Below are 12,616 nucleotides of genomic sequence, written 5' to 3'. Positions count from 1 at the left end.
ATTTTATTAATTATTATAAACTTACTACCTACCCTTTTTCACATGAACGCGTAGAGATATTAAAGTTTTGAATAAAAAGTGAAATTCATATCAAACACTTCTTAAATATAATTGCCTCTAAACTGTGAAAAATTTTAAATCATTCAAAGGTCATTGGGCACCTTAGTATGGAAACCATACCCACGGCGGATACGAACGAAATATAGCACAGTATAATGATAAAGGCTCTGATTTACTATGGCATTAGTCGCATCAATGTGACCCATGGGAATCTTGAGCAAATCAGGTGTAAACATCAAATATTTTCCTCATTTCAATGGGGAATTTAAACGACCAAGTTTGACGGATTTGAGAAATCATTTCTTCGTAGTGAAAGAGTATACTCACCGTTTATTTCCATTGTCATCAGGTCAGGGTCTGATGATGGAAATCCTGAGAAATCGAGGGCAACTATCAGAAATTGTAGGCATGCATAGGATTAAAACTTGATTCTCAGATGTATGTCTGGTGATTCTATCGAAAAAAATCTGAAACTGGAGCTCGTTAGGTGATTAATCCCTCAAAAATAAAAGATCCCATTCCTGCAATGGCTGCTTTAACCCAAGTTAGTAGTGAATTCTCATCACCTAAAATAAGCTCCAACACAAGGTTACGTTATAAATTGTAAAGGAGTTCCCATAACTATATCTGATCTTTGCTATCGATCCCACAATGGTAGTCAAACCTATCTATGTGGAAAGTCTTCGCCAATACGAATAAAATAAGCCCAAGCACGTGGTAGTTGTAACATACCGTTCAGGAGTTCCCTCGACTCTTTGTAGTCTCCATAATCAAATCAGCTCCAAACCTTCACTGTTTACCAGTACCCTCAAAAATACACTCACATGTCTGGTTATGACTCGATGCGTGCCTACAATATTCAAGAGTTGCCCTCGATTTGTCAGGGTTTCCAGATCCTCATCAGATCCTGGTCATCCGATTTGGCATCTTCCTTCTTTATGAAAAGTCTTTAACAATAAAAACTAGCATTGCAACCTGTACAATCCTCTGAAACTGCTTGTCTTTTATATTTTTCAAACAATCCTGGACATTCGTCTCCATGGAATTTTAATAAAATATTTATATTCAAAGAAACGCCATACCATTCTCCACAATTTAAAACTACTTTGATTCATGTCCGCCACTTTTTACAAAGCGGGTCAGATATGCCCAATGACCTTTAAGACATAATTAGTTATTTTCGATCCAATTTCTGAAAGATGACTATAAAATGTTGTATATAAATAACTTTAATAAAATAACTTTTACAAGGTACTGGCCTACTATTTTAGTTATATTATAAAATAAAAAATATTAACTACTTTGACTCTCACGAAATTACCATAACTATGATTGTTCTAAACTGAACGGTTGGCCCGAGACTCACTTTATATCTATACAGGATTTGTACGGAACCCTCGGTGCGCGAGTCCGACTCGCACTTGGCCGGTTTATTTTTAACTGGCTTTTGCCCACAATTTCTCCTATGTACTGTAGTCCTGTAGTGTAAAAGTACTCCTTGTCCTCCTCTTGGGTAGCATCTATCGTTAACCTCAATGAGTTTAGGTGTTTCAGCATGTAAGCGTAACGAACAAACTCACGATACTCTATCTATGGGCTTATTTGGCTATCTTCCTTCTGCTAGGACTTACCAGTGAAATAAGATTTCGGTGTCACCAGAGTATAAGGCTGCGGCTCCACTGAGGCGTCCATATCTCGCCTTTTTCATGTAATGTGATTGATCGATTCCCACACGTCTCCTCTCAGCTCCGCTCTCTCCGCCTCAGTGGAGCCGCAGCCTGAGAGTGACTATGAGATGGCATTTATGTTACCGCTTGCGCTTTGGCAAGAAATAACTATAGGTATTAAGGTAAAGGGAACTGAAAGAAAAAAACAAGGACTTTTCCAACATCAACCTTTAATGAAATTATAAATGATTGATTAATAAATTACTTTACAAAGAATTATTTACATTTAATAACCTAGTGTAACTTATGGATGTGAAAATATAATACATACGAAAGGTGTATTTTAATGTAAAGTTAGACTTACATGGTCGAAATGTTGAATTCGTTGAAAATATTATTTTCAATACATTTTGTGCTCTGTGCTTACTTTACCACATAATATTAAAATTACCGAGATATCAAAAAAAATATATTTTACAAGCATAAAACAAATAAAATATACAATTTCAGGTACTACAATTTGCTCAATTTTAACAGACTTCCTTTTGAGCATAATTTAATCAATTAATTTTCATACAATATTGTTATTTAATTTATTCAATCTTGTACACCAGTGCACTAAACAACAAATTGTCACTTTTTAAATTTAAATCACACAATTTCAGTGTTTATATTAAATCAAATTTTCTTCAAATTAACTAAATTAATTATTTTGGTATTCGTTTCGAAAATACATAGCTACTTATTCGAGTTTTTAGTCGTCAGAGATAAGTTGTCCACATGGGTTCATGAAAAACCTTTGTATCCTTTTTCTTGATAACCACTGAAAAAATGGTTCAATCTTCTAAATAAACTCCATCATCCTCCGAGCCTTTTTCCCAACTGTGTTGGGGTCGGCTTCCGGTCTAACCGGATTCAGCTGAGTACCACTCCTCAACCCAGTAACCCAGGCAACCCAATACCCCTTGGTTGGACTGTTCTAAAGACACTTATAGTGTTATAAACTATTCCCCATTACGCCATTTCCCAATACAATTTCCTTGTAATAAACTGTATCGTAGTTCTTAAAATCGGTTATTTTTCACTTACTCGATACTATTCGTATCCGATTGGCGACGTTCCAAAGAACTGTGACTGTTTCAATGAACGATATTTAGTGCTTTTATCTGTTTTTTATTTTGGAAGAATAATTTATTGGCTTTCTTTGCGTTTGTTATATAACTTTATTTAAAGTAGACTAAAGTTTAAGCAAGAGAAATCCTTGAAGAAGAGGCTTTTAGTGAAACAGTATAAAATGAAATAAAAATAGTTTTCGCAGCTTTTTAAAGATATTGGTGTAAAATTAAATAAGGTTGCCCGCGTAAGATTCATGTTAAACAGAAGCGTCATAAAATCTCAATTTTCGATGACGATAATTCGGTATACCAAGGCTCAACAAGATCAATTTTACGTTTTGAATCAGATACGTAATAGTCAGAATAGACCTCACAATACAATAGATCCATTATCGAATAAGGACGTGGCTAATCACTTCGAGCAAAACGCACAAATGCAATAAGCTTAATTGCCGGAGAAATTCTACTGAGACCTATGTGTTGGTAGAGCATACAGGTCCTAGGCAAACTGCTAATATCGTTGAAGGAATTAACTGATTAATTTGCATAATAGAACTGTATTTTTATGGCATCATGCTTTCTCAACTGACTTTAAAAAAAAAGGATGTTCTCAAGTTGTCTGTAGATTCGGTGTCAGACGTTCTTTTTTAGTTCAATCGCTGAAATTGGTGGAAATTGCTGAAAGCTTGACGCTTAGCCACAAGGTATTATAAAAAATAACGGTCGGTGTAACACATATAAATTACAGATTGAAAGTTAACAATTTAGAAAACATATATATAAATATCATTTCACATAGATTAAAATGTTAATCCCAAACAAACAAAATCTAAATTGTATTTCCATACCATAGTATGTAGGTACATCTATGACAAAACAGCAATGAATTTCTAACACAAAACAAACATTTGATAAAGTAAATAAATAAACATTATATATGTGGTAAAATTAGCACACAAAGCATTAATTTACCTCTAAACATTCTGATTGAAACATTAGCATTTAGGGATGTTTGTTCTATTAACAAAATATATCTAATATTAACACAACCTCAGAGCTGTTTGTTTGTAGTGATTTAATTAATGCCATGTTTGCGGTCACTGATGGGTTTGTTTGCCCTACAAATGCTTCAAACAAAATTGTATTTAATTAAGGAAATCAAGTTTTTTTAGAAGCATTTATATGTTCACTAAATGTGAAACCGCCTGAGGACTCAAAAACTGATATATTTATCTGTTTTTGTTTAAGAAACAGTGGTTCAACTTAGATAGCTTACAGAAAATGTTTGGTAGCATATTTCACATAGTGAGTGGATCAAAAATCCTTTCAATATCCGCGTTCCTCTAAGCCAACTAGACCGTGAAGGTTAAAGAAATCATTTTCCATATTTCTATGGTTTATGCATGCGTCGTTCTCTGTATGAAGAATAGAACTACTGAGCTGTGATGATAATTTACATTTTTATTATCCACGTATTCACTCACCATGTAAATACGCCAACTAAAGCATGAACATATCCCAGATAATTTTGTAAAGGTAAGTACAGACTATATTCTTACAATATTTCAACCACCGCTGTCTCGTCCGCAGTAAATTAATTTATGACAATGATATTGGCAAAAGACATTTTTATATTATTTTTACATAATAGTTACATTCAAATTCACATTTCCCCTTAATATTTATAACTCTCAATATTTACAGACTTCATTTTAATATATCAAATATGTACATAAAGTTTCTCAATAGATTCGCAACAATATAAATGAAATTCCATGACGAGAAAAATTCAAGTTTTCTTTTAGAAAAGTATCCTACGATAAAATTTATTATTCCAAGACAATGTCTATCATAATTATACTTATACTTTATATCACATTTTTTACATAGAATTAAATTACTATTTACAATTTCATAAGGTCTTTTAAAAAGAAAAAGCAAAAGATGTTTCACATTAAATATGCTTATTATCGTTGAGCATATTTATTTACATTTCAACGAGCACGTATGTTAATTAAAAATAATCGAATACAAAGCAAAAACAGGACTTTCATATTACTGTTAATGGGAACAAAGTAAATAAGTGCTTTTGCGTTCACTATTTACAGTAGCGTGGTCCATATTAAAATGATAAACGCTGACAGAAGAGATTTAATGCTCGCCTCGATCGACGTCGTCTTCGAAGATTGGATTAAGTTTCTGTAATCCTTCGCCTCGTTCTGCGACGGGTAGGTGTACGTCCTGTCCGTCACACTCTTGACGTCCTGAGGGCACGGCAGCGACTCCACCGGGATCTGCAGTAATGTCCTCTCGTTTTCGCCCTTAACCGTTTTCGGTTCATCAACGTAAGCGTCGTCTGTTTCGTCTTGGAAAAAATCATCCGGATTATCCGAATAATCTCTTATTTGACTTTTGTCATCGCTATCGTACAAATTGTTTGATCCGATAACGCTCCTTTCGAAATAAGTAAAGTGTGAATTTAACGAAGGCTCCGCGTTGAATTTGCAAATGAAATTTTCGAGAGACGTTCGCACTTTGACGCTTTTGGCCTCGTGACGAAGCTTATGCATCCATGCGAGATGACAGTCGCATGGGAATTCATTCCCTGTAACAATTGACGCGTTAATTAATTCTCTAATTGGAGTAATAATGACTTCTGAGCGCTGTCTGTTGAAACTAATTGATTTCTATTCGATCGTTATACTTTAGCAATATGAGAATTATTTTCACGTAACCCGTGTTGATCCTGTTAATGAATCTTATGAAGTTATTGCAAGTTATGAAGCTGCTTTGTTAGTTATGTTTTTGATTCATTATTATTTATGCGCATTATAATGGCTAAAGTGGCACTCTCTCAAATATACTTTCAGTAGGTACAGAATGTATAAAAGCCAAAGTGAGATAAATTTTCTCTGAATTTTTAACTCAAATACGTTCCGAAAATGAATATGAAAGAAAGTAGGCATAACTTCGAAAAGAACAATGATATTAAGATTGTGTAAAGTACGTACCTTCTAAGTAGATGTAGCTGTTTTGGTTCTTCATGTTGTCATAGATGGGGTGAAGGTTTTCAAATGTGAACCTCTTTAATTTGTTATGTCTTAGGTCTAGTGCCGCCAGTCCCCTGACCCCTTCGAATAGACTGCTGGCCAGAGTTACAAGTTTGTTATGACTTAAACTCAACTTCCTTAATTGCGATAATCCATCAAACGTCCTTTGAGCCAGAACATAAATTTCATTATAATCTAATAACAATGTCTGGAGATTCCACAGTTCAGTAAATGTAAACGAATTAAGTTTGGATAATTTGTTTCTTCTTAAATCTAAACGCTTTAGATTTGCGAGACCGTAAAAGCACTCCTTCTTCAGGTCGCTTATATTATTTCTATCGAGTTCTAAGTCAATTAGGTTGACAAGATGTTTGAACGCTCCATCGTGAATGACGGTAATATTATTACTAGTAAGATACAATTTCTGGAGTGCTGGTAGTTCGTAAAACACCTCGCTCTCCAGATCAATTATTCTGTTCTCATCTAAAGTGAGTACAGTTAAGTTTGGCAAGTTGTAGAATGAATGTTTGCCAAGATAGACTATCTGATTTTTAGTGAGCGTCATTTCTTGTACTGACGTCACGTTTACAAAAGTATAGCTTTCTATTTTGTGGATTGAGCTGTACTTTATGCTGAACTGTTTGACTTTTCTCAAGTATCTTAGAACTTTGGAGGGTACAAAGTCTAGACCGCCATCTGCTCTGACGTTGAAAGCTAAGGTTTCTATGTTGGACTGTGAGGTGAAGCTTGTCCATAGTGGGTCTGTCCGTTCTATGCCTCCGTTGAACACCCAGCATTCTGTCTTCACTGCTTCGTTGATCTCTTGACTGAACTCACAATAGCAGTGGACTTTGGAATCTCTGTCGCTAATGTCACATATGTTTATAGTGGCTGGTATTATTTTCTCTTTCTGTTTTCTCCTGTTGGCATCTAGAGCTTCTATTGCGAAGAGCAACAGTAGCAAGGTAGCGGGTACCTTCGGAGCCCGCATACCTCCTACCTGAAACAAAGACAAAGAGAATTAAGCAATTTAATTTTGCCTTTTTACATCAAACACTGAAGACTCAAAGTCTTTATGTTATATTCTCGCGGAGAATTTTTTTCGTGGAATTTCGCTGTGTTTGAGATATTAAGGTCAATACAAATATTAATATTTGATTGGTAGAATATATTTTGTAATTTGCTTGTAAATGTGAAAAGAATTCAATGGAGAAAAAGGCGCTGGTGATAATATTTGTAATAAAATAACTAACTACGCCTGAAGCTAACTTTTGTCTTTCGACATTTTTATACGTGACATGTTTTTTTATTTAATCTTCCTAAAAATACTTGGAACCAATTACATAGCAATTTATATATCATGAACTCTTACTTTTTGTATAAACAATGTATTAATAATGAATTGATGTATTATTAATCTGTGGTATCTGTTCAGTTCCTACAAATCTTACAAAGTTATTCGTAAAGGTATCTAAAATGGTTCTTCATTAATGTCACCATATCATCAGCCCATTATAATTCCCGACTTCACTTAAGATTTATATTTGAACATAATTTTGGCATAAAACATAAAAATATTTCTGCTTCCCATCCCACGTAATAAGGCATAAAAATATCAACTAATAAAAGTAAGTAGCTTCTAAAACGTAATCTCAGCTCAAATTGGTAAGCGAACCTCACAAATGAGTAAGCAGCTTAACTGTTGATATTTTGAAAATAAAAAGAAAACCGACACTTGGAGTTTCCAATTACAAATGCCGGGACTTAAACTGCGATTAAGAAAAATACGCAACGAATGAATCAAAAGCATTTTAATTAAATTATTTTATAATTATGAACGGAGTTTTTATTTTGCTTTGCCTTGAATTCTGGCAGGAATGAAAAAATGTTGCGTAATTAATTAAGGCATCTGAAATCCATTATATTGAAAGTGCAGCGGCACTTACTTTAAAATGAGGAAATAATTAATTGATGGCTCTGACGACACTGTCAAAGTAGAAAATGATGATAAAATAAATGAGTCAACATTCAAGTCGATATTTTATTTAATTTATTCAGGACAATTAGCATTATATCTGAAGGTTTTGCAAAATTAATTTATGATCAAAAAATTACGAAAAATTAGTCCTTACATATGTACCTACGAAGTAATTTTTTTTAATACGGTGTTTAATATATAAGGAACTATCATACATTAATTACTAAGTTATTATACCTATAGTTTATTTGGCATAAAAACTTCACCAAAAACTTCTATTGTTGATTGCAGTTCAGTCTAAAATACACCCAAAAAAATGAAAGCGCAGACAAATGTTCCCGTTCCCATTTAACGTGTTACCAATGCACTTTTTTGAATAAGTTATCACTTTAATTTACAACTACAAACAGTGCGCAGTTAGTGACAGGGTGAAACACTGAAACCTATATTTTGTTTTTATTTATCATAACGGTTGGATATAAAATAGAATGCCAATAGCGGACAGCAATTTTTTATCGAGTATTGGTATTTCTTAATCGAGGGGCTGAATAATGGTTCTGCTATCGATTTTTGCGTTTATATGTTTAAAAGTTATGTTAGCTATGTTTAAGGTGGTCTGTAAAGCCGAGGCTTCAGGATTCTGTCGGGCTGTGAGATTGTTTGTGAGAATTACCGCGGCCATACACAAGGGGCTTAGGGAGGAACATGGTGGGTTTTAGTCAGAAAGAGTCTGACACTCCCTCCCGCTACACCCACAGCGGGAGTGGTCACTCGATGATTAAGTTTCTCAAGTTTCAATGCTAGGTATCAAGGCTGTTTTCAAATCATACACAAATACGATTGAAACAATCTAATTGGGCAAAGTCAAGACAGATGATATTCAAACGCCAATATTATCACAGCTCAATCAACCTCTCTAAATCTCAAATAAGCCGTAATTACAATACTCCAATAATGACAATAACAGTCTATTCATTTGTTTCGCCTTTGGGACTAACCAGCAAGCGTTGCAAAATACAGAATAATGATCTAAAACTATTGTAAATTCTGAAATCGGCTTTAGACTGAAACCTCAGTATATTTTGATTACTGCGACGTTCATATGACATCCAGACGCGCATTAAAAGTACAGACTTTGTTAATTAACGCGGTTTTGCAAAGTTTAATTTATAACGTAGAATTTTAATTTTTTGTTGGAGTTTTTTGGGTAACGGCTTAGAGAATAAGTTTACTTATTTTTTTAACAAAAACGCGAGCTGGGTAATCCCAACACATTGATAGTAGCTTTATCCTCGCTTTGAAGAAAAGAGGTTAATGGTATGCTGGGTTTTGACTTTTATATTGCTGAAACTTTAACCAACCAATGTTTATTATTTACCTGTCAAAATAAGTGTGCGATTAAAACTGTCAGAAGTCTCGTTAACTATAGAATTCTGCAGATGCCATTTAGATACTACAGTTCACGTGGATATCCGGGGAACGTGACTGTCACTAATAAAAATGCAAAGCTTTAATACATACTTAAAAGAGATCATTAAAACTCCAAATATTTTTTATATAAACACAACTAACATAAGTTAGATCCATTTTGTTATAGCTCAGTCTACTTCAGAATTACTTTTACTGTTCACATTAAAGTTGTTGCAGATTTTTTAGTGTTTTCAAAATGATGTAGCTGAAGCGTTTATGGCTGTTCTTAAACATTTATGAACTGTCTTATTTGAGAACTTATTGTCATTATCATAATCATTTCAGCCGTAATAGGATGTTTACTTGTGTACCGAATTTATCAGCCAAATTTAGGTTTATAGACTGTTTTATTGTTTCATAGCTTGTTTATGATACTAATATTTAATGACTTCTGATAACGTACTAAGTTATAGACAACTGTCTCGATGGTCTAGCTGTTGCAAGCAAAGCTGCTGAGAATCAGGTCTCGAGTTCAATTCCCGGGTCGGGTTAGGCCCGATTTTAGAATCTTTCACAAAGCAGCCTGGAGCCTTGAATCTCTTATTATGAGAACAGCCGCCGTAGCCGATAATCGGTAGAAGGATACTGATATTTGATGACTTCTGATAATGTACTTAGTTATAGATAGAAGATATTTGCGGTCTGAGCTGTGACGTCACAATCTAGGCTTGAAACCATTTTGCAATGCATACGGATTGACTAAGATTAGATGGATTAAGCAAAACCTGTCTTGAGGTCAAACTGTGGTCACTGCAGTCCGATCAGAGATTGTAGAATGTGCTTAATAATTTAGACGGGTGGAACCATTTATCTCGATTCAATGTTGACTGCTGGTCCTTAAATCCAATAGTGTGATAAAGAAAGTAGCTAAAGCTGAATTTACTGAGGTAGGTAGGTAAGTAGAAAAGAATAAAAAGTTGATATTGTTTATTTAATTTTTGATTTGTTCTTATTTGTTGTTTTTATGATTAAAAAACCTGAAGCGCTATACGGCTTCTGTCGTTAAACACTAAACAATAACATTTTTATTGTAACAGACTAGGAGATCAAAAAGCTACAGAGCCGAAAATCCGAAGATTAACAGTCCGTATAAAAGCAAATATTAAAGCTTTATTTCCTCCATCAAAACGTTTCACTTCCTTTTATTTCATTTTCGATTGGAACCTGTGAGTTTTCTTCGTGCCTTATTTCACGCGACATTCATATTAGTCGCGCGCGTCACGACATGACAAGCTCGTGCGTTACCGAGCGTCCTTATTCCGAACCTGGGAAGGCGTTGTACATAAATTTTAATATTTCCTCACTTTATTCGGTGATGGCGAAGCGTAGCAACATCCATCATATGCCAGTGTGTGACGACGTTCGACCCAATTCGATTTTTATGTGTAAGTGAGAATTTCACTTACTAATGGCCGAATGATTGAACGGAATAGGTATGCCGTTTATGACTTGAATATTATATAAGGTGCAGACTGTTCAGGGAATATTTTGCTTGGCTCGCTTTGCAGTAATTGAAGTGAAAACTGAAGTTGTTTTATCGTTGGTATTGTACGGAAAGCTTGGTTCTAGAATTGGCTGAATAATCGGTTTAGAAATTGAAATGGAATAATTGGTATGAAAAGAATGATAGATTTTCTGATGTAAGTAGGTACGCTGTTGTTTATAGAAAATAATGTATATTCAATGTGCTCAAATGTCTTACCCTATTACCTAATCGGTATAACTTATCAGTAGATCAACAATAAGGGCTTCAATAATCACACTTTAGTTAGTCGAGGATGATTAAACAGCGGCTTGATACTAAATAATTGGATGATAGATACTCGTAGATGCTTTAGTGAGTGCCTTAGTACCAGATTGATGTTGCTTGTTGCCAAGTTGTTAAAGTATAGTAGTAAAGTATACTAAAATCTCTTTAACAGAGCTTTTATTAATATATCGAACATCGATTCGATATATTTGTAAACCAGTAAGTCTGACACCAGTCTAACCAAGGGGTATTGGGTTGCCCGGGTAACTGGGTTGAGGAGGTCAGGTAGGTAGTTCGCTTCTTGTAAAGCACTGGTACTCAGCTGAATCCGGTTAGACTGGAAGCCGACCCCAACATAGTTGGGAAAAAGGCTCGGAGGATGATGATGATGATTCGATATATTTTATGGCTAAAATGGAAACTTGTTTTAATAACACTAGATATGCACTGGTTAATATAATAAATTCGATACGGCATTTAATGCCTTTACAATAGCATATACATAGATAAATTCCCCAAAGCCTCATAACCTTAGAATATCGGTTTCAACCAATATTAACCCGGAACGTTAAATTTTAGATGCAATGCAAAAACAATTGTTTTGAAAATAGCAGAGCTGGCATGATATTAACATTCTAGACTAAGCTATTGTTAGGATTTCAATTACCAAACATATTTTCTTAATTTTTTTGGGGAGATGTTATCGAATGTTAGTGAAGAAATATTTTTCTTTTTAATTTTGTAACATTATATTATCATACATAATGTGTTTGTTTTCAATAAATACAAACTTGAATATATAAAAGTTAAATTTTATATATGTGGCTGTATAAAAGTTTGCTTGTGCCTACTAGTATTATAGAAAAAGAAATGTTTTTTTGAAACACACCAAATGACATGACAGTTGTTTTTTTTTTTTGTTCTTTTCTTTTACATGTGCAAGTTATTTTCTAAATGTCATATCAAATCATAAGAAATCTTGTTGCTTGCGGTCCCAAACCTAATAGAATATGTACACTTTAAAAACTTAACTACTTTACTAAATAAACAGTACTAAAAATAAAATACTATATACAAAACATAAATTGAAATAGAATTCTCCGGAAATAGAAAAAGTCAAAGCAAGCAATTATGTGAATCATTCTACATTACACATTACCAACTTACACCTTATCGAACAACAAGGAAACAGCATCAAACTTTTCACGAAAATAGCCGAAGTTAGCCGAATTTCCCCGAAAGAATAACGAATAAATAATAAACTATAGCGAAGTTAATTATCCGTACTCAATTGCTCTATTACTCCCTCTGTCGATAAATTCCGTACGTTCGGAAAGTGAGTGGAAAATGTCCCTGGTTATGAGGGAAACCAAGTATTTATGATTACGGTACTACGAGCTATTTGTGAGCCTACGATAGGTATTGTAGGTATTTGTAATATAAATTCTAGGTTATACCTGTGAATAGAAGTGTTATGAATGCGAAAAAAAAATGTTTATTAGGTAGGCTAATATTAAAATGGCTGA

At 34.0% G+C, this 12,616-nt stretch overlaps 1 protein-coding gene across 3 annotated transcripts in view; it reads right to left on the bottom strand.

Annotated features, from left to right (window-relative positions):
- Positions 1-3,708: 3,708 nt before the first annotated feature.
- LOC110369864 (connectin) overlaps positions 3,709-12,616 on the bottom strand; it is a 95,150-nt gene continuing 86,242 nt past the window's right edge. For 2 of the 3 annotated variants that reach the window (XM_021325449.3, XM_021325450.3), the window contains exons 2-3: positions 5,854-6,892; positions 3,709-5,447 (exon numbers count right to left, since the gene is read on the bottom strand). In XM_021325449.3, coding sequence (XP_021181124.3) covers positions 4,945-5,447; positions 5,854-6,883 — 1,533 coding nt within the window. In that variant the 5' untranslated portion in view covers positions 6,884-6,892 and the 3' untranslated portion in view covers positions 3,709-4,944. The remainder of the gene's footprint in view (positions 5,448-5,853; positions 6,893-12,616) is intronic. The other variant, XM_049844114.2, reaches the window with a different exon arrangement.

Source organism: Helicoverpa armigera, chromosome 16, assembly GCF_030705265.1.
Source record: "Helicoverpa armigera isolate CAAS_96S chromosome 16, ASM3070526v1, whole genome shotgun sequence".
Taxonomy (NCBI): domain Eukaryota; kingdom Metazoa; phylum Arthropoda; class Insecta; order Lepidoptera; family Noctuidae; genus Helicoverpa; species Helicoverpa armigera.
The sequence above is the reverse complement of the archived record's forward strand: the minus strand, read 5'-3'. Positions and strand labels throughout refer to the sequence as shown.